Genomic DNA, 27,370 nt, shown 5'->3' with positions numbered 1-27,370 from the left:
CATGCCTGTGTTTAGTCTGGCCAGGAGTGGATGCTGGGCGGACGGCTTGGTGAGTATTCTTCCTGAATATTTTCTTCACGTAGAGCCAGTCTACAGATTACTTTATATATTTACTTTTTTACTTAGTAGCCCTAAATGTTACATCTCTTTTCTTCCACTGTGCTGGCTTTTCTGAGGGCAGCAGCAGCCTCCTCGCTAACTTCCTGGACTCGGGGCACAGGAAAGAAACTCAGTTCGTCACCAGTGAGGAAAACTGCTTGGTTAACATTTCATAGCATCATATAAAACTGTGCAAACTAGAGTGTCTGCGAGAGCAGGAGGCAAATTGGAGGCCCTGAGAAACAAAGCTAGAATCGAAGAATTCTGTGTCCTTAAGGAAAGGACTCCAACTGTGGTCAGGCCAGGGAAGAACCCCACTTGTGGTCGGGCCAGAGTGGAAGGAGGGTCATGTTAGCTGCTGTGGAATAGGGAAGTGCAGAGGGCAGAGAGTGTCAAGAGAGAATGTCGAAGGTGCGTGTTTTCCCTCCGTGTCCCTCTCCCTGGTGGAATTTGCCTCTCCCATCCAAAGCCTTTCCAGCAAGGAACTTGTATGAGTCAGGGTTCCCCAGACACATAGAACCAATGGGGCGGGTGAGTCCGTAGGTATAGATTTAGATAGACAGATTTATGTCTACATTGGATGGATGGATAGATATGATAGATTGGTTGACGAATAGATCAGATGGATTGATTTATTGAAGATTAGATAGAATGGATAGAATGATTAATTGATTGGTGGATAGATGGGATGAGTGGATGGATGGATAGATGGATGTGTGGATAGAGAGATAGATGGATAGATTGATAGATGGATAATAGATGGATAGATAGATGATACAAATGGATAGATCATACAGGGATAGATGGCTAGATAGATAAATAATGGATGGAAGATGGATGGATAGATAGATAGATAGAGGATAGATAGATGATACAAATGGATAGATAGATCATAGAGGAATAGACAATAGATAGATGGCTAGATAAATAATGGATGGAAGATAGATAATGGATGGATGGATAGATAATAAATGGATGGATGGATAGATAATGAATAGATAGTAGATAGATGATAGATGGGTGGATGGATAATAGATGGATAGATAGATAAATGGTGGCTAGAAAGATGATATAGATAACGGATGGATGGATGGATGCATGGATGCATAGATAATAAATAGATGGATAGGTAGATAATAGATGGGTAGATAGATGGAAGGATGGATAGATAAATAGATGGATATATAGACAATGAATAAATGGATGATGGGTGGATAATACATAGATAGATGTCAGATTATGGATAGGTAGATGGATGGATGGATGAATAGATAGAATATAGATAGATAGATAGATAGATAGATAGATAGATAGATAGATAGATAATGAGGAGTTGGCTCATGCAATTATAGAGGCTGGCAAGTCCCGAACACTGCAGTTGTCAAGCTGGAGACTCAGGAGAGCCAGCAAAGTATTTCCATTCTGAAGGTGTAAAAACCAGGGAGACAATATCTCATTCTGAGTCCAAAGGCAGGGAAAAAATTGCTGTCCCAGGCAATCAGACAGGAGGAATTCCCTCTTACTCTGGGTAGAGTCAGCCCTTTTGTTCTGTTCAGATTTTCAGTTGACTGAATGACATTCACCCACATTGCTGGGGGCCAAGGGCTTCACTCAGCTGAGATGTTAATTTCACCCAGAAACACCCTCACAGATACACCCAGAATAATGTTTGCCTAAATGTCTGGGCATCCCATGGCTCTGTCAAGGTAATGCATAACATTAACCATCACAGAGACCAGGTGGGACAGGAGGATGGGGGTGCATGACAGATCTGGTGTGACAGCCTTCGATACCCTGTGACATCACGTCAAACCACCTCCTGAGGTATCGGCTGGGGAGAGGGAAGTAGGAGAGGACAGTTTCATGTGTGAGGCACCACTGGGTTTTCCCTCATTCCCCTTTCTATTGCTTCAGGTGTCTCATAAAGTCCTGGGCAGCAAGGTTGGTCTCCCACTGGAGAATTTACACTCATTGGAGAGCAAGATGTGAAAGGGTCATTGTCAGGTTCCTTGATCTTTTCAGGTCATTTGTGGGGGTCTTTAGAGCCTCCATGCACTCCAGTTCCATCTTATCTAAGAATCACTTTGAAAGATTCATTGTTTTTTGGCAGAACCCTCTGTCCAGCATGTTAATTGGATCTGAAGGGCTGGACTCAGTGCCCACTTTGGGCTGGCCTAGGGCCCACCATTGCAGCACGAGGAAACCTATCATGATGCCTGTGGAGCATCGGGAGTCTGCTTGGGCCAGGGGCTACGTGAAGCCAAGACACCCGAACCTCTGAGGTCTTGGCAGCCGCACTTCCTGAAGTGTGACCTAATTTAGCTCAAGCTTCAGCTGCTGGAGGATGACTACATGACACACTTCTGGTATGCGAGGCCCATGCAGGCCACCTGCTCTGCTTCAGGAAGCTGCATCCTGCATGGAAAATAAAAACCATCAGGCTCTCAAGAGCACAATGGACCCTTCTCCCGTGTGGCCAGGGGTTCCCTGGAGCCATCCCCTGGGGCTTTCACACAGGAGGGGCCAGGAAGAACTGGAAGCTCCCATGGTCTCTCTCCTCTCTTAAGGGCTTCGTTTCATCCATGGTTTTATTCCCCCTGCCTGTATTTCCCTTGCTGCCCAGCCTCCTTTCTTAATTGGATTTGCTTCAACATTTACGCAGTGGGAGATTTCCCATTTTTTAAAAATCCAAACTTCTGTTTTATTCTTGGAAAAGAGAATTTCTGGCAACAAGGGGCCTAGATTTGCGCCTGGCTGTGGTAGGCTAGAACTGGGAAGCAGCTGCCCCTAAATGTGGTGGAGGGCCCCTAGTGTGTTACAGCCTCTGTCAAGGCCTGCGTGTGACAGGCAGTCACCTGCTTTCCACCTGCCTGGCTTCCAAAGGCGCTTGAGTTTGTGGACCCTGCCACAGATGGACGCACCTCCCTGCCTCTCTCACCTCCACGCCAAGCGACTCATCAAAGGGGCAGGTCTTGGTTCCAGGGGCCTCTCTTATATATTGACAAACTTTACAGAGAGTGGATCTTTTCTAGAATTTTTAAAATTCATTTTATGAATATGAAGTCCTGTTGTGGCTGGAGCTCACCAGTAAACAAAACAAGTTTTTAAAACCCTTTCACGGGGCTTACATTTTAGATAAGAGGAGCTGGAAGAAGTCAACAAATACGATGAATAAGGAAGATACAGGACAGGTGGGAGGGTGAAGATGCTGTAGAAAAGGCCAGAAGTAGAAGAGGAGGCAGGAGGTGTAGGTGAGAGGGTGATATGGGGGGGCTCATGTGAGCGGAGACCTAAAGGAAGTTGAGGAAGCCTCCGGATGTGTGACAGATGATTAGTCCAGGCAGAAGAAGGAGCAAAGTGCAACGTTCCTAAAGCAGGAATGTTCCCGAAGTGTTTGAAAGCTTCGAGGAGGTCAGTGGGGCTGGAGGAGAATGAGCAAGGGGAGGGGTAGGAGAGTCCCCGGGGTGAGGGTGGGTGGCACCAGTCAGGCTCAGCCTCACAAGCCCTGGAGAGGACTTCCGCTTCAGTGACACGGGGAAGCCCTTGCAGGTTTGGGCCACAGAAATCTCATGGCCCAAGTCACATTTCAGGAGAATTATTCTGGCTGCTGCACTGAGGAGAGATGTAGGGGTAGTGGGGGGTTAGGGCAGAAATGGGCATCCCAGTTAGGAGGCATTGAAATGACCCAGGTAAGAGATGATGGTTGCTTGGGCTGGAGCAGTCATAATGAAGGTGGCGGGAAGTGCTCAGGTTTGGGATGTGTTTTCAAGATAATCCTGATGAATTAGATGTGGGATGTGAAAGAAAGAATTCAAGAATGACTCCTGGTTGGCCGGGCGCGGTGGCTCAAGCCTGTAATCCCAGCACTTTGGGAAGCCAAGACAGGCGGATCACAAGGTCAGGAGATCGAGACCATCCTGGCTAACACGGTGAAACCCCGTCTCTACTAAAAAATACAAAAAACTGGCCGGGCGCGGTGGCTCAAGCCTGTAGCCCCAGCACTTTGGGAGGCCGAGATGGGTGGATCACGAGGTCAGGAGATCAAGACCATCCTGGCTAACCCGGTGAAACCCCGTCTCTACTAAAAAATACAAAAAACTAGCCGGGTGAGGTGGCGGGCGCCTGTAGTCCCAGCTACTCGGAGGCTGAGGCAGGAGAATGGCATAAACCCGGGAGGCGGAGCTTGCAGTGAGCTGAGATCCGGCCACTGCACTCCAGCCTGGGTGACAGAGCGAGACTCTGTCTCAAAAAAAAAAAAAAAAAAAGAATGACTCCTGGCAATTTTAGCTGCGTTTACTCCTCACACAATGACTGATGTCATAGTAACAGCTACTACCATTTGTGGAGCATCACCTATGTGCCTGACTCCTTGGGCGTGTTAGGTATGCGCATTTATCTCTCTAAGTATGCATAGCACCCTGCAAGGCCAGACTGTGTATCCCATCTCACAGATGAGGAAACTGAGGGTTTGAAAGCATGAATCACAGGAGTAATGTCTCAAGGCTAGTAAATAGTTAAGTGTGGGATTCATACCCAGGGCGTTGACTCCAAAGCTTGTGGTCACACTCTCCTAGTATGCTGCAGCAAGGAAAATAAATAACAGGGCCAGGTCTAGCCAAATTTAGGGGAAGGAAGGGATGCTAAATCTGATTCTGGAAAGGTAACTTAGATCAGGACCTGGGGAGCTTAGATAAAGTCTCGTTGCTCACCTGGTACCTTCAGCAAACCTTAGGACACATGGCCTTAGAAAGATAAATGCACTTCAAAGTGTTTCTGGGTTATTAAACAGGAGAAGTAATTGTAGCAATGCTAAGAGCTTCCACTTGGTGGGTAGTCGCTACCATATGCATTGAGCTCTACATGTGTGCTATGTCATTTATCCTTGCAATAATCAGCCTCACAAGGGATGGCTTACTACAGGTCCAAACCGATTCTTCTCCAGGCAAAGTTAAAGGCTCTTAAACATCCCTGCATATTAGAATCACCTGGGATCTCTTAAGACTCCCAGCAGCCAGGACCCACTTCAGACCAATGAAAGCCAGATCTCTGAGATGGGACCCAGGCATGAGAATTATCTGTGTGTCACCATGGGTGAGAACTAATGGGTTAAGTAATTTGCCCAAGATTATTGCCCCTCTGCTAAATAGTGAAGTCAGAATTCAAACCCAAATGAGTTCATTTAAGAACCCAGAGTTGTAAGATCTACCCAACCGTATCTGTGCATAGAAATTAGGAAATAAAAGAAAAAAATGAGACTGAAAAGCTTGTTAATCACAGAGAAAACACTTCTGTGTACAGCAGTAATTCTCAACATTGACAACACATTAAAATCACTTAAGTTTTTAAAATACTAATGTCTGAGTGTCACCTCTCAAGATTCTGATTCGGTTAGTGTAGGGTAGACACGGCTATTGATTGTTTTGCTTTTCATTTCCCCAGGTGATTATGATAGTCAGCCAGGATGGAGAGCCCTGCTTTAGAGGATGGGGAGACTCAGGTTTCTTCCATAAGGATTGCAGTTCTTTTAAGCAGTTTCACTGCATCAATATGATTTGCAATACTCTCTCTTTTTTCCCCTTTTCATGCATTATCATCTGCTTCTGTAGATTTTTAGACTTTGGAGAATGGGGTAGAGAGAAGTGAAATGTGGCTTGTTTGGGTTTTTTTGGTTTTTTTTTTTTTTTTGAGACAAGGTCTTACTCTGTCACCCAGGCTGCAGTGCAGTTGCCAGATCTCACCTCACTGCAACACTGTAACATCCGCCTCCCTGCAACACTGTAACCTCTGCCTCCCTGCAACACTGCAACCCCCACCTCCCTGCAACACTATAACTTCCACCTCCCTGCAACACTGTAACCCCTGCCTCCCTGCAACACTGCAACCTCTGCCTCCCTGCAACACTATAACTTCCACCTCCCTGCAACACTGTAACATCCGCCTCCCTGCAACACTGTAACCTCTGCCTCACTGCAACACTGTAACCTCTGCCTCCCTGCAACACTATAACTTCCACCTCCCTGCAACACTGTAACATCCGCCTCCCTGCAACACTGTAACCTCTGCCTCCCTGCAACACTGTAACCTCTGCCTCACTGCAACACTGCAACCCCCACCTCCCTGCAACACTATAACTTCCACCTCCCTGCAACACTGTAACCTCTGCCTCCCTGCAACACTGTAATCCCTCCCTCCCTGCAACACTGTAACCTCTGCCTCTCTGCAACACTGTAACCTCCACCTCCCTGCAACACTGTAACCTCTGCCTCCCTGCAACACTGTAACCTCTGCCTCCCTGCAACAGTGTAACCCCTGCCTCCCTGCAACACTGTAACCTCCGCCTCCCTGCAACACTGTAACCTCTGCCTCCCTGCAACACTGTAACCTCTGCCTCCCTGCAACACTGTAACCCCTGCCTCCCTGCAACACTGTAACCCCTGCCTCTCTGCAACACTATAACTTCCACCTCCCTGCAACACTATAACCTCTGCCTCCCTGCAACACTCTAACTTCCACCTCCCTGCAACAATGTAACCTCCACCTCCCTGCAACACTGTAACCCCTGCCTCCCTGCAACACTGTAACCCCTGCCTCCCTGCAACACTGTAACCTCCACCTCCCTGCAACACTGTAACCTCTGCCTCCCTGCAACAGTGTAACCCCTGCCTCCCTGCAACACTGTAACCTCCACCTCCCTGCAACACTGTAACCTCTGCCTCCCTGCAACACTGTAACCCCTGCCTCCCTGCAACACTGTAACCTCCACCTCCCTGCAACACTGTAACCCCTGCCTCCCTGCAACACTATAACCTCCACCTCCCTGCAACACTGTAACCCCTGCCTCCCTGCAACACTATAACCTCCACCTCCCTGCAACACTGTAACCCCTGCCTCCCTGCAACACTATAACCTCCACCTCCCTGCAACACTGTAACTCCCACCTCCCTGCAACACTGTAACCTCTGCCTCCCTGCAACACTATAACTTCCACCTCCCTGCAACACTGTAACCTCTGCCTCCCTGCAACACTCTAACTTCCACCTCCCTGCAACACTGTAACTCCCACCTCCCTGCAACACTGTAACCCCTGCCTCCCTGCAACACTATAACTTCCACCTCCCTGCAACACTGTAACTCCCACCTCCCTGCAACACTGTAACCCCTGCCTCCCTGCAACACTGTAACCCCTGCCTCCCTGCAACACTGTAACCCCTGCCTCCCTGCAACACTATAACCTCCACCTCCCTGCAACACTATAACCTTCACCTCCTCAGGCTCAAGGGATCCTCCCACCTCAGCCTCCCAAGTAGCTGGCACTACAGACTGCACCACCACCCTGACTAATTTTTAGTTTTTATTTTTGTTTTGCCCCTTTGTTTGTGGATACAGGGTTTTGCCATATTGCCCAGGCTGGTCTCAAACTCCTGAGCTCAGGTGATCCACTTGCCTTGGCCTCACAAAGTGCTGGGATTACAGGCATGAGACACCCTGCACAGCCTGTTTGGCTTTTCAAATTTGAACTCATAATGCAGTTCAAGGGTGCTTGGAAATGGGATGACCTTCATGCACTTTGCTCCTCCCTGCTACCTGTCTCTGTTATCCCACACCCTGAACTAGGTACAGAGACCTTGGATGAAGGAGGGACTCCCTCTATAAAAGGCCAGATTCTTTCTCATTCCTCTGGCATATTGGATCTGGGTGTGTTAGCTTAGCTCAGCCAATCAGAGCTCCTTACTCAGACCTTTGAATGAGGGATCCTTAAGGCAAAGACTCAAGAACAGGAGAAAGTTTTTGACATCAGCAGCACTGTCCTCTCTAGAACTGGCATCTGAGGTTCTAGCTTTGTAGGCTTCCTTTTCTCCCACCTAGGCCCCATGCCTATTTTTCCAGTCTGCCTGGTAATTTTGAGGCATTTGTTCCATTCTCTTTTCCTTGTCAATCAATGCAGGGTGTTTTCTGTTGCTTGCAACTCACACCACCAAGGGACGTGCCTCTGCACCATGTAGAGATCCCAGAAAGCCCTCAGATGTGAGTGCTGACATTCGAGTCAATGGGACTTTCTAAGAAAGCCCTTCCCAGTGAGGAAGCAAGTGTCCTTGCCTTCATGAAATACTCATGAGGTGGAATGAATAAAGCAAAGCCTGGATCGAGTGATTCTCTTCTCCTGAAGCGGCTTCCCTATGAGAAGGTTGATTTTCTTTATTTGGTTGGTCTCTTTTCTTTCTGCGGGCACTAAGCTGTCAACCAACTTTGGAGCTGAAATCCCTGACTCCCTATAGTAGGGAGGTAAAGCCCTTTTGGCTTTTAACACATCCCCAGACTCAATTTTCTTACCAAATAGAGTCTGACGGCTAAGAGGTTTGGTAAATTAGGTTTCCAGTGGTCCAAACTTTATTGTGACTGCTGGGAGAATTTATCTACTTTTGAGTAAGAGCTTTTTAAGCCAATTTTGAAAATTTAGTTCAAAAGTTACCGCAAGAAATCTACACTATTGATTTAGCAGGTGATAGTTCTTGGGTGCTCTCTGGAGTCACTTAAGTGTTTAAATTCCTCTCTTTATTACTCCAACAACATCACAAGCCCCATATGAGCTGATGTGAAAGACTCTTGCTCCCTTCAAGGCAAAGCTTAGCAAATATTTCAGTCTGATTAGAGTCAGTGGAAAGGCACTCACTGCAGAAGACTTGAAAGAAGAAAAGTTTTTTTTTTTTTAGTCTCTATCTGCCAGCACAATGTGCATTATGGCATTGTGTGCACAGAGGCAGGCACTCAGGAAGTGCACTGTATACACACCTTAGTGAGTCCCAGTTCACAGTGAGTGGTTGAGAGCCTTCCCCTCCACTGTGGTTCGTTCTCAGGAAGCTCCTGGACCAGGCTTCAAGAGTGTCTGAATGGTGGCTTCAGGCAGCCAACCCTAACGCCACTGAGCCTGAACGCAATGTCAAGTCCTGCTAAACACAAGAAACAGCTTCCATTTATTGATGCTTGCTGGTGCCAAGTTCTGTTCTAAGTACTTTGACTTGTTCATTCATATCAACTCCAAAATGGGAGGGATTAACATCCCCATTTTGCAAATAGAGAAAATGAGGCAGAGTTGTTCAGTCATCCAGCCAGTACCCGGGGAAGCCAGGCTGTGAGTCAGGAAGTCCGTTTGAAGCCCACAGCATGCATCCTGACCCACATGTGCTCCCCTTAAAGGGCCATGGCTTTTCGTCTCGGTTCAAACTGCTAACTTTCTTCCTCTCTCCTTCCCTCTCCCACTTTTTTCCTTCCTTCCCTCCTCTCCTCTCTTCTTCATTTCATTTATTGTTTCATTTCTTCTTTTCTCTTTCATTATTTGAATGAAATGCTTGCTGGAGGCCTAACATTGACAACACATCTGATTGGAGGTGCTCTCATTGCGATAGGAGTATGTCGGGGGCAGGAGCGGGGTTAGGGACCATGCTCACTCCTGTCTCACCCCTTGGAGCACCAAGGATCCTGGGCACCACTGTTGGAGAATCACCACATTCATCATTTTTGGGAAGACATCTTCCATCTCAGGTCACAACATTTCTATAAAATGCTATTGCCAGAATATGTAGATACTGGAGGGACACCTTCTAAGACAGAGACAGGAAACTGAGAGTCAGCAGAGATGTTGTCTGAGCTGTGCTACAGCTAAAAAGTGAAGGTTCTTATAATGGAAAATCCAGAAATTTTAGAGGAAAAAAAAAGCTTAGATTCCAGCTTCTCTAGGAAAATCTTCTGCTATCCAGTACCACTGGTCAGCCGTCCCCTAAGTCAGCAAGGACAGAGTGGAGACCTCCCTTAAAATGAACAGAGTGGAACCAGCAACACCAAATTTTGCCCAGTCACTCATCTCCACAAAAGTGTCAAGTTTCAAAGTAGGGTTGCATCTTCGTTAACTTAGATACATCATACTGTGCATTTTTTAGAGACAAAGAAGACAAGGGCTGTGTGGGGGTGGAGAAAGGGTAGGAAAGAATATGAATGCACAAAAATAAAGAAATGGGGGCACTGGTTCTGTATCTTCCCAGAGGAATTCTTTGTCTTGTGTCAGAAGTTTGAATCCTGAGGCCTCCCGGTGGCTCATTCCTCTGTTGGATCAGTCTGGTCTGACCTTTGCTCTATCACACACATTCCCAGGGTCCCTATGGACACAGCACTACCTCTTCTTCCTTTTGTTGGAGATCTCCAACTCCCTGAAAGACAGATGTCAGTGTTCTATCCAGGCCCCTGCCCCCAGCACACCAGGGAGCTTGCCCTCATGTCACCCTGATCTAGAATTCTGTGCAGCTGCCAGAAAGCTGGAGTTCTCATCCAGTTGTGAAACTTGTAAATTTTTTTGCCGTTCTGAAACCAAGATTAGGTTGAGTTGGCTCATAAGTGATGCGCATCTGAGTGGGGAGCTGCAGAATGTTTCAAACGGGATCCTGCTGAGTTGCCCCCTTCTATCTGTGGTTGAAGAGCAAGGTGATGCAAACACACTTTCTGGCTGCAGAGGTTCAAGAGTGTCTGCTCTGGCACTGGTGCAGAATGAGAACCTTAATCACCACCTCAGGGTTTGTACTGGGATTTGGAAAAAGGTACGTGTGGAACCTGGTCCAGTGCCTGGCACATAGTGAGTATATTGTCAACAGTCACGTGTTACTTTTATTCTTATGCCAACTACAACAAAACGCTTTCGGGAGGTCACCTCACTGCTCACAAAAATCACATAACAATGTGTTTCAAGCCAAAAGGAAAAATACCCCTTCTCTTTTCTCTTGTCCGTGACTTTGCCTTTCTTAATGCCCTTCATTAGCATAATGGCAGTGGAGGAGGCTGCCACTGGAACATGAGAAGATGGGCTGGCTTCTTTTTCATGCCTCTTTCCTCCCTGCACAATGGGAATGTCATTATTTCAATCTTCTAGATGGTGCCTCTGAGTCTCGGAGAGATGATGTGAGTGGTTGCAATGCTCACAGAACTTCGTAAGAGAGTAAAGAGAGGTGCGGGCTGAAAGCTCATTGCAACCTGTGTGGTGCTGTGCCAGTATAGGCATCTGTTTGGGACTGAAAGGGGGTCTTTGGACATTTGGATGGTTGCCACATCCAATACTGAGGGAACTGAATTGTTTTCTGAGTAGAGTCAGTCAAGTAGCCATGCAGCTCCTGGACAGCACCAGTACCAGTACCCAGTGGCAGATAAGGAGAATCAGGTCCAGGCATGCTTGCTAAGAAGATGAGATTAAACTCCCTGGAATGCAAAAGTGTCTGCAGGGCTGCAGTGAGAGAGGCTGTCCTGGGTATTGAGTTGTGCACGCTCAGACCCCTGTGGGCCTTATCTGCTGGACCAAGAACACATCTCTTAGTTTGAAAATACTCTAGACTCAAGACACCTCTCCCTCATTTTTAAAGACCAGCAATTCATGCTTGAGATTTTCAGCCCCTAGCTTGATGGTCAAGACCTTCGATTTCTTTTCCCTTCCAGAGGAATCTCTAGCATCTCATAAATCATGATTCTCTGAACCTTATTCCCGGCCCTTTGAACTTAAGGAATATTCACAAGTCCCAGTGCTTTATTTGGTGCAATAACCTCCCCATTACATCCCTCCACAGCCACTGAGCAGGACTGAGGGTGATGTGGTGGAGAGTTAGTGCTATGGCTGTCAATCAAGCCCTGAAGATTGAATGGTGCACTCAATATTAGTGCCCCAGCAAAGGAAAATGTTTCACTGCTACTCTTCATGTTGGCACATGCTTGAGATGCAGTTTTTAAGCATATCTGTTGTTTCTTTCTTGATATGCTATGGAAAATCTCCTTTAATTCATCTGCAAACATGTAGCCTTCCAGGGGATGGCAGCCTGAGGTCTTGCTGACCGCTGACCCACCGCTTAGCGTCATCCTTAGCATATCAGCAGAGGGCACTGGAGACACCTCAGGCTGGATGCCAAGGCTCACCAGAACCCTCCCCCCCCTACAAACCCAGCGTGATGCCTGCCATGCCCTTCCTTCTTGTTTCCACCAACAGTGGTTCTATTGACTCAACAGCTCTACAAAACTTGGCCAACTTCCCCTTCTCTGACCTTCTCTAGCCAATACTGGCAAAAGTTTTCTGTAAGGATCTGGATAAGAAATATTTTAGGTTTTGCAGGCTCTACGTTGACTGATGCAATTACTCAACCATGTTCTTATGACGCAAGAGCAACCACAGGAAAACGTAGACAAATAGGCAAGGCTGTGCGCCAGTAAAATGTTACTCACAAAAATAGGCAGCTGGCTGCCTTTGGTTCACAGGACACAGTTTGCTGTCTCCTGCCCTAAGGAAACAAGCAAACAAACAAACAAAAAACTGTTGGAGCCTTGTGATGTCATATTTGACCACCAGCTGTCTTAGGCGAGAATCTGAAAAGAGCACTGGACTGGGAAACAAGAGATGCTACATTTTATGTTGACTCTGCACTAGCTAGCTATGTGGTTGTGGGCAAGCCATCTTTCCTTTATTGGCTTTAATTTTATCATCTAAAAAATGAAAAAGTTTGGACCAACAGTAGTTCCCAAAATACATATATTTCAAATGCATGGAATTGGTCAGAATTCTTAGTTGCAGACAAAGAGTCCCTTTAGCTAAGTTTTAGCCCCTCTAAGCAGAAGATTAAAGGATACTAGGCAATTCACAGAACCACTGAACTGAATGTGTTTACTACACAGCCAGGGACAGGGCAGCCAGCGATAACACAGACGAAAAAGGTCCAACCTCTGCAGAGGACTGTTGTGGTGGAAAGACCACTGTCACCCGTTGGCATGAGGATGTGAGGGCCTGGATGCCAGGGGCACCCCACAGCTGCCCGGGAGAACCAGGGCCACTGTGCTCACCAGAAAACCCAAACTCCATTCCTGGCTTCCGCTCTAGAACCCACTTCTTCCTCTACGTCCCAAATGAGTGGGTCTGACTGGAGCAAACTCTGCTTCAATCCTGCATCTAGCAGCAAGGGGGTCTGAGAATGTAGTTTAGGCCTCTCAGCCCCTTTAGCAGAGGAGGACAAGCAGAGGGGGTTGAAGGTGCTATTGAGTGAGTGGCCTACACCAGCAGTCCCCAAACTTTCTGGCACCAGAGACCAGTTTCATGGAAGACAATTTTTCCACAGATGGGGGTGGTGGGGGAAGGATGGTTTGGGGATGATTCAAATACATTACATTTATTGTGCACTTTATTTCTATTATTATTACATTGTAATAATAATGAATATTGAATAATAATGAACTAATGACATAAATCACCATTATGTAGAATCAGTGGGAGCCCTGAGTTTGTTTTCCTGCAACTAGACTGTCCCATCTGGGGGTGATGGGAGACAGTGACAGATCATCAGGCATTAGATTTTCATAAGGAGCACACAACCTAGATCCCTCACATGTGCAATTCACAATACAGTTCACGCTCCTATGAGAATCTAATGCTGCCACTGACCTGACAGGAGGTGGAGCTCAGGTGATAATATGAGCTATGGTGAGTGGCTGTAAATAGAGGCGAAGCTTCCCTTGCTTACCCACCACTCACCTCCTGCTGTGCAGTCCTGTTCCTTAACAGGCCATGGACTGGTACCAATTCATGGCTTAGGGGTTGGGACCCCAGCCTAGAGCATCTGCCACACCTACAGAACTGAGCAGAGGTCATTCAGGTGCATACTGCAGGTGTGAAATAAACTGGTTTAGCTCATCATCTGCAGAGCTGGTAATCATCATTCCAAGGCCTCATCAACACAGACACAGGTTATTGCTCATTGTTGAATATTCTTGGCCCATATTCTTAACGTGTGGGTGCTTCTCTGTCCCGGATGCCAGTCCTTACCTTGTTGGGAGTTCCATGCCCCAGGCGCCGCCACCAAAACCCTAGAGCCATCCCTGAGAGGCACTTCTTTGTCTTTATCTTCTGGGTACAATTATGAGGAGAGAAGGGTCCTTTGAACAAAGTTGGCTTAAAGCCATTTTCTTTTCTCTCTTCCAGGAGCAGCAGTTTATTCAATGAGGTCGTGCAGATGAATTTTGAAATAGCCAGTTTCAGCAGCCTTTCGGGGACTCAGCCCATCACATGGCAGGTGGAGTACCCACGGAAGGGGACCACAGACATTGCCGTGTCTGAGATCTTTGTCAGTCAGAAGGACCTGGTGGGCATCGTTCCTCTGGCTATGGTGAGTCCTGAGTTACCTTGGACACTCCTGCATTCAGCCACCTGATTGCATCCTGTGTCCTTCCTATCTGTCATGGGATGTTTGCTGCAATGGTTTTGTGGAGTGTTTACTTTCAAAGTTTCTCATCTTCCCCCACTCTGGAAGTTGTCACTTTTCATTAGCCTAGCCTTTCTCAACTTTAGTCATAAAGTTTAGTCCAGCAAGTCACAATCATTGCCGGAGGTGGAAGTGAGCACCTGTGATTTTGAGAAGCTCCCCAGGTAATTTCAGTGTGCAGCCAGGGTTGGAAACCCCTAAGCTAAAAGGATGGTCAGCTTTGCCATCTTTCTGCAAACTTAGCTCCTTCCTGCTCCCCACGCCAGGCTTGAGATAGACACCCCTTCATCTCCTCTTTCCTTAGGATGATGGAGCTCACTCAGCATTGAACTCTCAGAGGCTGTCACTGGGCTGCAAGGTCAACCTGAAATGTAGAAAGTAGATGAGTGACATTGGGCTTGAGTAGTACAGCACCCCCATCTGACTCACAATGTGGCCACTCTTAGATTACTATTAGTAGTGTACACTGATGAGAACGTGTAAGCAAACATGCTACTTGTGTGAGTCATGTTACGAGAAAGGGATTAATCAGGATTATGAGAAATGGATTATTCAGGATTCTTTGAGTTATAAAGGCTGCAAACACAACTCAACTTAAACTTGGCTCATGTAAGTTTAAAAGTCTAGAAAAGTGTTTCTCAAACATTAATGGGCATGCAGATCACATGTACATATTGAGTAGGTGCCCATCCTCACTTAGAAGGTCTGGGTTGGGTACTTATTTTTCAAAGCTCCTAAGCCATGTCAGCGCAGCTGGTCTGCAGACCACACTTGGAGTGTGAGGTGCCCACGTGTGCAAATGATGTGGTATGGACGATGGCTTCTCTTCCTTTCTCAGCTCTCCTTCCTCTTTGTTAGTCACAAGGTGGCCCCGGCAATGCCATGCTGGCTTCTTCACAGCATCATGTCCATCAAGAAATGAGTGGAAACCTCATCGCCAATCACTCCAGCAAATCCTCTGGGACAGGGACTGATTGGAACTGATTGGCTTGGGTCATGAGCCCAACTTGAAGCCAATCACTGAAATCAAAAGGATGTGTTGGTCTTATTGCCCAGGCCTGGGGAATGTATCACCCTGGGGCAGGTGTGGAATCAGGTGAAGGAAGTGTAACAGCAGGTGGGACAGGTGTAGCATCAAGTGGGGCAGATGTGAAATCAAGTGGGGCAGGTGTAGAGTCAGGTGGGGCAGGTGTAGAATCAGGTGAGGCAGGTGTAGAGTCAGGTAGGGCAGGTGTGGAATCAGATGAAGGAAGTGTAGCAGCAGGTGGGACAGGTGTGAAATCAAGTGGAGCAGGTGTAGAGTCAGGTGGGGCATGTGTAGAATCAGGTGAGGCAGGTGTAGAGTCAGGTGGGGCAGGTGTGGAATCAGGTGGGGCAGGTGTGGAATCTGGTGGAGCAGTTGTGGAGTCAGGTGGGGCAGGTGTGGAATCAGGTGGGGCAGGTGTAGAGTCAGGTGGGGCAGGTGTGGAATCAGGTGGGGCAGGTGTGGAATCAGGTGGGGCAGGTGTGGAGTCAGGTGGGGCAGGTGTGGAATCAGGTGGGGCAAATGTGGAATCAGGGGAGCAGGTGTAGAGTCAGGTGGGGCAGGTGTGGAGTCAGCTGGGGCAGGTGTGGAGTCAGCTGGGGCAGGTGTGGGGTCAGCTGGGGCAGGTGTGGAATCAGGTGGGGCAGGTATAGAGTCAGGTGGGGCAGGTGTAGAGTCAGGTGGGGCAGGTGTGGCAGTCAGGTGGGGCAGGTGTAGAGTCAGGTGGGGCAGGTGTGGAATCAGGTGGGGCAGGTGTGGAGTCAGGTGGGGCAGGTGTGGCGTCAGGTGGGGCAGGTGTAGAGTCAGGTGGAGCAGGTGTAGAGTCAGATGGGGCAGGTGTGGAGTCAGGTGGGGCAGGTGTGGAGTCAGGTGGGGCAGGTGTGGAATCAGGTGGGACAGGTGTGGAATCAGGTAGGGCAGGTGTGGAATCAGGTGGGGCAGGTGTGGAGTCAGGTGGGGCAGGTGTGGAGTCAGGTGGGGCAGGTGTAGGAGTCAGGTGGGGCAGGTGTGGAATCAGGTGGGACACGTGTAGAGTCAGATGGGGCAGGTGGAGAGTCAGGTCGGGCAGGTGTGGAATCAGGAGGGGCAGGTGTAGAGTCAGGTGGGGCATGTGTGGAGTCAGGTGGGGCAGGTGTGGAATCAGGTGGGGCAGGTGTAGTCAGGTGGGGCAGGTGTGGAATCAGGTGGGGCAGGTGTAGAGTCAGGTGGGGCAGGTGTGGAATCAGGTGGGGCAGGTGTAGAGTCAGGTGGGGCAGGTGTGGAGTCAGGTGGGGCAGGTGTGGAATCAGGTGGGGCAGGTGTAGAGTCAGGTGGGGCAGGTGTGGAATCAGGTGGGGCAGGTGTTGAATCAGGTGGGGCAAATGTGGAATCAGGTGGAGCAGGTGTGGAATCAGGTGGAGCAGGTGTAGAATCAGGTGGGGCAGGTGTAGCCTCGGGTGGGGCAAGTGTGTATGAGATTAAGAGGCTGTGCATCATGGAAAAATCTGGCTTTCACTGAAACAGGGAACAGATGCTGGTCAGACAAAACAGAAGATGTCCACCCCAGAAGGTATCATCTACCACAAAGATCTGTAAACACTTTGAAGTTAGGGAATGATTCCTTTTGACTCTTTATGTCCTAGAACAGGGGTCAACAAACAACAGCCCATGGGCCACATCCAATCTGCTGCCCAGTTTTGTACACCACGCAAGCTAAGAATGGTTTTAACATTTTTAAATATCTACATTTTAAGTGGTGCTGTCTAGCTACTTCATATGCTCAGTTCTGCCTCTTAGCTCATAAACTCTAAAATATTTACTATCTGGCCTTTTAGAGAGAAAATTTGCAGACCTCTGTCCTAGAGCACACACCAACATCAGCTCTGGATTACAAGTGCTCAGTTTCTATCTTACCTATTTCAGAAGGATAAGACATTCAAATACTTTGAAAAGGAAAAGTCATCTTAAGAGTGTGAGATATTATAATGGTCCTTTTCAAGGGAGCACAGGTGTTCCTTCGATGGATATATTGTTATTACTGTGGTTGTTGTGTTTTTGTAATGCCTTTAAGGTAAAGTGAAGTGACTACTAATGTCTGTCCTCTTGTCAGGATCCTTTTGTTTGCAAGTAAATGCACATGAATTCAAACGAGCTTTATTCAAAAATTCGTTGGTTAACAAACATCTTTGCAGCACCAGCACAGAGCTCTGGGCTCTTCCCCTGGATTTGAGTGCTTGTGCAGTGATATGGTTTGGCTGTGTCCCCACCCAAATCTCATCTTGAATTGTAGCCCCCACAATTCCCACATGTTGTGGGAGGAACCCGAAGGGAGAAAATTGAATCATGGAGGTGGTTTTCACCATACTGTTCTCATGATTGTGAGTAAGTCTCACAAGATCTAGTGCTTTTATAAGGGGTTTCCCCTTCCTCTTGGCTCTTCACTCTCTCTTCCCATCGCCATGTGAGACATGCTTTTTGCCTTCCGCCATGGTTGTGAAACCTCCCCAGCCACATGGAACGGTGAGTCCATTACCTACTTTCCTTTATAAATTACCCAGTCTCAGATATGTCTCAATCGGCAGCGTGAAAACAGACTAATACATGCAGGATCGTCGTTCTGCATCCCTGGGATGTACAACTTGACCTCAGCTATGCAAAGCAACATGGAAAATTAGAAAATAGATGAGGCAGTTTAGAGGAACTTCTATTCTCCTGTTTTCTGTATGCTCAAAGTTTTGGTTCAGAATAAGCTTTAGGACATTTATAACTAGGCAAAAAATAAACTTCTGTTGGAAGTAACTAGCTAATAAAACTGCAGCTTTGACTAGAAGATGAGAAATTAAAAAAAAAATACTGAACAAAAAGCAAATCCTGTGTTGGCTGTTAGCAGCCAGTGAGACAGCTGGTTAGATCTTTGAACAGATTAAGTATATTTTCCAAATTGTTGATTGTTTTAAAGAAAACAAACTTCAGAAAGGTGAAATAGGGGTTTAACAGATGGAAAATCTGCCTTGCTGGGGAAGTTCTCGCCTTAAAATCAAACCTTCTGAAGCTCCTTTTTAAATCCAAGGAGAGAGCCGTGGACGGGAGGATTCAGCCCCAGCATTCCCCCATCACCTACTGCCTCTGACTCCCCCTGAGTAAAGGCAATGGGAAAAGCAGGGAGAAGTGCTCTCAACTCTCCCCAAAGCAGACCGTGCAAGCGAAAGCCACCTGAATCTCACTTGCCGGTCCCTGGGCACTGTTTTATTTGGAGAGCACTGGTTCCCAAGGCCACCGTTTTCCTCATCCTGCCTCCAGGCTTGTTGGCAATGAGATTCTTGCCTTGTGAGGGCAGGAAAGCTCCCAGTCTTAGCTCCACGGCCCTCCTGCCAGCACCCACATCTCCCTAATCCCCTCCTCCCTGCCCTGGCCCCCACTGTGCCAGTGTTAGGCTTGGGGGTTGGGGTGAGAGAGGTATCTGAATGGGAGGACCAAGGCCACTTTCTTACATAAAGCTTTCAGAACTACAAAGGAAGGAGCATTTGGGACTAACAAAAACGTTGGCAGATCAGTTCTTCTTCAATGTAAGGAAAAAGTGTTCACATCCCAAGTTGAGGCCACATAAGCAGAGGCCAGGCACAGGTTTCCATGTGATAGTTTCTGTATGTCAGTGGCTGGAGTGGTGGTCTCTTTTTAAGAATAAATGGATAAGGCCAGGTGTGATGGCTCACACCTATAATCCAAGCACTTTGGGAGGCCAAGGCAGGAGGATTGTTTGAGTCCAAGAGTTCAAGACCAGCTTGGGCAACATAGTGAGACCTTGTTTCTCGTACCAAAATTTGATATATATATATATACCAAAATTAGCCAGGTGCGGTGGCACACACCTATAGTCCCAGCTCCTGGGGAGGCTGAGGTGGGAGGATTGCTTAAGCCCAGGAGTTGGAAGCTGCAGTGAGCCATGATGATGCCACTGCATTCCCAGCCTGGGCAACAGAATGAGACCCTGCCTCAAAAAAAAAAAAAAAAAAAAAAAAAAAAGACGGGGGGGAATAAACAAACAGCAGAATTCATTCACCCTGACACTAAGCTCTGCAGGCATTCATTGCTGTACATCCTCAGAGGACAGCAGTCAACAGACAAAGTTTGCCTTCCTGCAGGTACACTCTAGTGGAGTGAGACAGCAAACAGGTAGATACTGCCTAAGGCGAGGTCCAGGTAGTGATCAGACGCTGCTGTCAGACAAATCAAGGAGGGCAAGGGGATGGGGTCTAACTGATTTCTAGCTGTATTAATGTCATGGTCTTTCTTCCTACTGCTTATTTGAAATTTAAAAAACAAAAATCAAAGAAACTAAATTTTAGGCATGAAACTCTAGAGAAGGCAGTAACCACTAATTTTGGCAGGTATAGGAAGAAGTTCTTTGCCCCCGGGACTGATATATTTAGTCTGAAATTAAATTTCCTGAGAAGTAGTGAGATTTACCTGGAATTTTGAAAAGTTTCAAATCATTGCCATTTTTCATCCTTTGCAAACACATTATGAAATCATTTTCCTTGACCCCTGCAACTTGACGGTAACTTAGGTTTTTTTTTTCTTACACAGAGCTTTCAAAATTCCTAGAACATGTTCCTATCTCTCTGCATAAAATCAAATGAAAAATAAAGTGGCCATCAGTAGGGCTGTTTAAAGGAGAGATTGCTACTTGTTCTTGCCTCTGCAAAATGATGATCTAATTCTCACCTCTCTGGGGTGTCATGGAGATTCATTAGGTCTTGAGGGATCCTTGGAGCCCCTGGATGAAGCACGCAGCTAGAAAGGATGATCAGGAAAAAGATGGCAGTGGAGCCTTCTCCTGTGACTGGTTTGCCCTTCCAGACCCTTCTGGGCTCTGCTCTGGGCCCTGGGGGCTGGCCCGTGTGAACTACAGCCCCCAGGCTCCCTTGCCCTCTGGCTGCTGGAGGGCTTTAACCAGTGGGAGGCACCAGAGAGAACTGGAGGGAAGGGGTTGGATTATGTCCACCCTCCCAAGAAAGCAGGTTGAAGTCCTAATCCCTGGTGTCTGTGAATGTGACCTTATTTGGAAGTAAGATCTTTGTGGATTTACTGAAGTTGAGAGGAGATCATGCTGGATTCGAGCGGAGTCCAAATGCAGTGACTGGTGTACTTACAAGGAGACAGAGATTTGAACATGGAAGATACAAGAAGACCATGTGAGGATGGTGACAAAGACTGGAGCATCCAATAGCACCCAGGAGCCAAGGGAAGCAAAGAGTAGCTGGCAACATGCCGAGCCTAGGAGAGCGGCAAGGACGGGTCTCCCTAGAGCCTTCAGAGGGATTGTGTTGCAGCTGACACCTGGATTTCGGACTTTCAGCCTGAGGAACTATGAGAGAATCAGTGTCTATTGTTTCAGCCTCCATCCGTGGTACTGTTTTGGGAGCCCTGGGACACAGTGCATCCCCATCTGCCAGGCCTGATGTGTGTCTTGTGGGGGTGAGATCCTCAAGCATCTCAACTACTTTGCCCTGCCCTTAGACCTGGGGGTAGAAACAGCTCCCAGCTGGGACTAGCATGGGGTGCTGCACCATCCCTGGCTATTTCCCTCCGTTGTGCCCACAGCTTTATGGCTCAGCCTTTACAACACCCCCTCCAGTTAAACCACCTGAGCAGGCTTCTGTTCCAGCCAGAACCCTGAGTGATACCAGAGAGCTAAATGCTGCATGCTCCTTCTAGACTCTCTTTTGCTGAGAACACACCATTATCCTCAAAATATATATATATATGGGCTGGGCACTGTGGCTCACGCCCATAATGCCAGCACTTTGGGAAGCTGAGGTGGGTGAATCACCTGAGGTCAGGAGGTCTTGACCAGTCTGGCCAACATGGTGAAACCCCATCTCTACTAAAAATACAAAAATTAGCCAGGCATGGTGGCACATGTCTGTAGTTCCAGCTACTCAGGAGGCTGAGTCAGGAGAATCACTTGAACTTGGAGGCGGAGGTTGCACTGAGCCGAGATGACACCACTGCACTCTAGCCTGGGTGACAGAGTGAGGCTTTGTCTCAAAAAAAAAAAAAAAAAATGTATATATATATATATGTGTGTGTGTGTGTGTGGGTGTGTGTGTGTGTGTGTGTGTGTGTGTATCTTCAGGAAATATTCCCAGGTTGGTCTTTCTCCTCTTCATAGACAGTCAAAATGGAAGGGAACAGTGAAGGCATCTTGTTGGGGTTTCTTGACCCCAGTGGTCATTGCTGGATTTTTCCACCCGGGGGCATCCTGTGGTTGTTTTCCTGCATCCTTTGCCCTTGCTAAATTCAAAGACCGGACGTGCATGAACAGGCCCATGGCACCGCAGAGATGCTATCAGATCTGTACGTCAATCTGCAGGTGATGGATGGCTTCACTCTGCTCGGGGTCTGTGGGGAAGCGTGTCGGCAGTATCTTCTGTGTTCAAGAAGGGCGGAGGCAGGCATGTCTTAGGCTGCAGGGAGATCTCCTTTGACAGGGATTGGAGAATATTGCTTTTAAAGAGACAATGGAAAAATCATGTTTTACTGTTTTTCAAAAACATCCTGTCCTGACCTCCTCTTTCCTATTCCAACTTCAAAATGTTTCATTTGTCACTCTCTAAGAGAATTTTAAGGATGGGTTGGATGCTCTAGGGCAATTGAAAAATGTTTGCTCAGTTGAAAAATAACTATATGGACAGAATAAGTATTTTCTTGTCACAGCTGGAGATTTGCTTTGGGATTAGGTTTAAAAATGTACCTCCCCTCCAACTAACTGGCCCAGATTTTTGCCTAAAAAGTAAATCTCTGACGCATACAAAGCTGTTCTGCCTTGGTAGCGATGTTTGCAGGGTCACTGATTAATTCTCCAATAAATGATACTATACCCACTGCCTGCCAGAGTCAACACTCAAAAAATTTGAGGAATCATTGCAGTCCTTTGTAGCATCATCATTATCTGAACTTTGGTTTCCGCACCAGTAAAAGGAAAGTGGGGAACTGAGGGCTAGCACAGGCCTTTCCAAGTTTAGACTTTCCATTATGGGACTTGCTTTACTTAGAGAGTAAAGCTATGTTCTGATTTTAAAGATGATATAACTTTGGCCGGGTGCGGTGGCTCACGCCTGTAATCCCAGCACTTTGGGAGGCTGAGGCAGGCAGATTGCCTGAGCTCAGGAGTTTGAAACGAGCCTGGGCAACATGGTGAAACCCCATCTCAACTAAAAATACAGAAAATGAGCCAGGCATGGTGGCAGGTACCTGTAATCCCAGCTACTCAGGAGGCTGAGGCAGGAGAATCGCTTGAACCCGGGAGGCGGAGGTTGCAGTAAGCTGAGATTGCCCACTGTACTCCAGCTGGGCAACAAAGTGAGATTCTATCTAAAAAAAAAAAAAAAAAAAAAAAAAAAAATGATATAGATGATATAACTTCATTAGAGATTATTGAGAAATGAAAACAGAGAATATATAGATGATATAGATGATATAACTTCATTAGAGATTATTGAGAAACGAAAACAGAGAATATATACATAAGCAATAATAATAATAATAATGATCTATCATTCCAAAGTGAAAAGAATGATACTAGAACAGAAAAATTAGCAGGAATGACTTAGGTCAGCATTTTCTTCTTCCTCACCTTCCAGGTCAATTGGAGTTTGCGTAAGGTAGGAGGAGGGCCCAGGAGGGAACACCACGCTGTGGTGTTGATTAATGACAGCCTTTCTTACTTTTTGCCATGTCCAAAAACCACTGAGTCTATCGTTTATTTAATATTTTTTTCTAAAGAGAGAATAGTATAGAAACTGGGTGCTCAGCCTCAGCCTGACTGTGTTGGGGTGAGTCCCAATGCCTCCTCCTAATGCCTGTGTGACCTTGGGCAAGTGATTTGACTTCTCTGTGCCTCAGTTTTCTCATTTGTAAAATAGGAATAGGCTGGGTGTGGTGGCTCATACCTGTAATCCCAGCACTCTGGGAGGCTGAGGCGAGTGGATCGCAAGGTCAGGAGTTCAAGACCAGTCTGGCCAAGATGGTGAAACCCTGTCTCTACTAAAAATACAAAAATTAGTTGGGTATGGTGGCAGGTGCTACTTGGGAGGCTGAGGCAGGAGAATTGCTTGAACCCAGGCGGCAGAGGTTGCAGTGAGCTGAGATCGTGCCATTGCACTCCAACCTGGGTGACAGAGTGAGACTCCATCTCAAAAAAAAAAAAAAAAGGAATAAAAATGACCCCCAACTCATGGGCCTGTTTTGAGAACTAACTATACTCAGAAATCTTTGCTTGGCACTTAGTAAGTCGTCAGGAAATGCTAGTTATTTTAGCTTAAATAAGCTTCAGGTTAAACTTCTACTTATATTTGTTAATACAAATATAAGTATATATTACTTGTGGGTATTCAAACAGTAGCTCACAAATCACTTTACACTAGATACCTAACTGTTACTACAGAAATGTTCATCCATGTGCCCGTTAGAATCCTACTGAGTCGGGGAGGTACCACTCTTGGTAAAATCTGTCCATAGAGCCCTGCAAACCCAGTGCCACCCTCATGTGAAGAGTGATGCCACCTGCCAGCTCACTCTCAACGATGAGCCCTCCCACTGGAATGTAAGAAATACAGTCCCGAGAGAAAGTAGCGAGGGAGGGGGTGATCCTACGCTTGTGCCAGGAGAAGACTGTGCACGAAAGCTGCAGCAGCATTGCAGCCACCCTGCAGGGGTCCTGGGATGGAGAACCCCCCAGAGAATCCACACGGCTCTCTAAATTTGAATGGGAAAGTTACACGTGCATTTCCACTTAACCTCTAACTGAAACTTAGCGTTTTCTTCCTATCATAGTCCATTCGAGCCGCTATCACAAAATGCCAAAAGCTGCATGGTTTATAAACAGTGGAAATTGACTGCTCATGGTTCTGGGGGCCAGAAGTTCAAGATCAGCAGGTTCAGTGTCTGGTGAGGACCTGCCTCCTGGTGCATAGACGTGGCTTCTCGCTGTGTCCCCATGTGGTGGAATGGGCAAATAAGCTCTCTGAGGTCTCTTTTATAAGGACACCATATTAGTCCATTTTCATGCTGCTGATAAAGACATACCCAAGTCTGGAAAGGAAAAGAGGTTTAATGGACTTACAGTTCCACATGGCTGGGGAGGCCTCAACTCATGGTGGAAGGCAAGGAGGAGCAAGTCACATCTTACATGGAAGGCGGCAGGCAAAAAGAGAGTCACAAACCAAGTGAAAGGGGAAACCCTTTATAAAACCAACAGATCTCCTGAGACTTATTCATTACCATGAGAATAGTATGGGGGAAACCATCCCCATGATTCAATTATCTCCCATTGGGTCCTTCCCACAACATGTATGAATTATGGGAGCTACCATTCAAGATGAGATTTGGGTGGGAAACTGCCAAACCATATCAGACACTGATCGCATTCGTAAGGACTTCACCTGCATGACCTCATCACCTCCCAAAGGCCCCACCTCCTAACCCATCACCTTGGGGGTTGGCATTTCAGCATATGAATTTTTGTGAACACAGGTCATAGCCCCAAAAGCATTAGCAGTTGCCACCAAACTCACACATTTCCGTGTCATATCATATGCAGTTGATACAGATGTCATGCAATACCTTCCATACTCTTCACTGCTTTGAAAGTAAAGCACTACATCTTATTACTCAATTCAATAATTAAGAAACACATGTCCTACAGTACCTGAAGTTATTCTGAATTTTGGTAACTGCATTTCTTTGGTTTTTGTTTGTTTGTTTGTTTTGTTTTGTTTTTTTGTGAGATGGAGTCTCGCTCTGTCACCCAGGCTGGAGTGCAGTGGTGTGATCTCAGCCAACTGCAACCTTCACCTCCCGGGTTGGGATCTCAGCCTTCCAAGTAACTGGGGTTACAGGCACTCACCACCATGCCCAGCTAATTTGTTTGTGTTTTTAGCATGTTGACCAGGCTGGTCTCGAACCACTGACCTCAGGTGATCTGCCCACCTCAGCCTCCCAAAATGCTGGGATTACAGGCATGAGCCATTGCACCTGGCCTGTGCTGAACATTTTTATTTTTATTTTTATTTTTATTTTTATTTTTATTTTTGAGATGAAGTCTCACTCTGTCACCTAGGCTGGAGTGCAGTGGTATGATTCGGCTCACTGCAACCTCCGTCTCCTGGGTTCAAGCGATTCTCATGCCTCAGCCTCCTGAGTAGCTGGGATTACAGCCGTTTGCCACTAGATCCAGCTAATTTTTGTATTTTTAGCAGAGACGAAGTTTCACTGTGTTGGCCGGGCTGGTCTCAAATTCCTGACCTCAAGTGATCCTCCTGCCTTGGCCTCCCAAAGTGCTGGGATTACAGGTGTGAACCACTATGCCCGGTTGGTAACTGCATTTCAGTACAATTGATGTCCTGTGTGAGCACACATATCTACTGTACATCTTTAAAAACTTTATTCTGGGAAAAGATTCTCAGACCTCACCTGCTAGCTAGAGATGCCCATGACCCACACAGAGAAATGGCTCAGGCCTGCTGCATATAGAAGGAAACGCTCACTCCAGCCCTGCTGCCACCCTTGCCTGCCGAGTCAAGGGAGGAGCCACCAGGGGCCTCTCCCTAGTGAGCGCCTACTGTGTGCAAGCCTTGTTGCAGATGCTGCCAGGTCTCCTCACCCGGCATCTTTGTCCTCGCTGTGCCATCCTGAGAGGCACCCCACCTCCTCCTCCTCTTTACTCAGGACTCCGAGCCCACCTTGTCCCGCCCCAGATGGTGCTGACAGTGCGTTCCCTTCCCCCATTCTAGCACATTGCCTGATCTTATTTTTGGCATATCCAATAAAATTATTGTTTGGTCTGATCATTGTCTGACATTATCTTCCTTATGTTTTCATTTGTTTATATGTTTACTCCTCTCCCCGCTGAAATCTGGAATGTTGGCTCCATGACAGCTGGGATTTCATCTCTTTCTCATTTTAGCCTTGACAAAATTATTGTTCTGGCTGATCATTATCTGACATTATCTTCCTTATGTTCTCATTTGTGTATATATTTATCCCCCTCCCCCAACCACCCCAGTCTGGAATGCTGGCTCCCTGAGAGTTGGGATTTTGTCTCTATCTCATTTTGCCATTGAGTCTCTTGCCTCCTAGTCTCCCACCAAACACTCCCTGAGGGACTGGTGGGTGCCAGTCCAGGGAAACAGCAACGAGCATAACAGACGTAAGGTTCCCGTCCCCAAGCACCGGCATCTCAGGGACTATCTTGTGATCATTTATCTTGTGACCATCATTTGGAAAGCTCCTGTGAGCCCTGGGTCCCCTGTCCTGCTGCCTCCAACCCAAGATAGCAGGTTCTGTATGTCTGATGCCTCCCCCTGCCCTGCAGTTCTGCTCTGCAGTGTCCCGGCTTCCTCCGCCAAGGAGTCGGGCCTCTCTGCCCAGAAAGTGCTGGGTCCTGGTCAGTTCCATGAAAAGGAGGCCAAAAATGGCTGTGAAACTGCTGGACAGCTTACGGCCAGCATCTGCACAACTTGAGGTGGCCATGGAGCTACTGCTGCAGGAGAAATCTAGGATGCAGGTGCAGGTGCAGAATCCTGTTATCAGCGAGGTCTCCTGCCGCCCACTCTGATATCACACCTGCCCATCTGTGCCATCCCTTGAAATGCATCTCGAATGTGGCAGTCTCCCCCTACCTCACCACTTCCAGTCTCAGCCTAGCCCCATCATCTCATACCTGGATGTGTCACCTGCCTCTGGACTGGTCTCCCCTGCTCAATGCTGACCCCTGGCAGCCCCTTCCTCACAGCAAGAGCCTTGAACCGGTCGTCTCCTCCCTGCTCTCACCTCCCTGAAAACTCCCCACTGCACTTTTTTAAAAAGTATGGTGTCTGGTCCATGGAAGCACACTGAGATCTAACCTCCTTCCCCAGCCCCTCCCATGCACTCTGCCCTGGGACCTTTGCACTTACTATTTCCTGTACCAGGAGCCTTTTCCCCACATTCCAAA

At 47.3% G+C, this 27,370-nt stretch overlaps 1 protein-coding gene across 1 annotated transcript in view; it reads left to right on the top strand.

The window, feature by feature from the left end:
• The window catches only part of LOC104654055 (transmembrane protein 132C-like), a 361,240-nt gene extending 334,248 nt beyond the window's left edge, over positions 1 to 26,992 (top strand). Inside the window, exons 4-9 of the mRNA XM_030939702.1 lie at positions 14,090 to 14,273; positions 21,701 to 21,798; positions 23,896 to 23,980; positions 25,881 to 26,144; positions 26,515 to 26,667; positions 26,750 to 26,992. Coding sequence (XP_030795562.1) covers positions 14,090 to 14,273; positions 21,701 to 21,798; positions 23,896 to 23,980; positions 25,881 to 26,144; positions 26,515 to 26,667; positions 26,750 to 26,992 — 1,027 coding nt within the window. The remainder of the gene's footprint in view (positions 1 to 14,089; positions 14,274 to 21,700; positions 21,799 to 23,895; positions 23,981 to 25,880; positions 26,145 to 26,514; positions 26,668 to 26,749) is intronic.
• Positions 26,993 to 27,370: the final 378 nt, after the last annotated feature.

This window comes from Rhinopithecus roxellana, chromosome 10 (genome assembly GCF_007565055.1).
Source record: "Rhinopithecus roxellana isolate Shanxi Qingling chromosome 10, ASM756505v1, whole genome shotgun sequence".
Taxonomy (NCBI): domain Eukaryota; kingdom Metazoa; phylum Chordata; class Mammalia; order Primates; family Cercopithecidae; genus Rhinopithecus; species Rhinopithecus roxellana.
The sequence above is the reverse complement of the archived record's forward strand: the minus strand, read 5'-3'. Positions and strand labels throughout refer to the sequence as shown.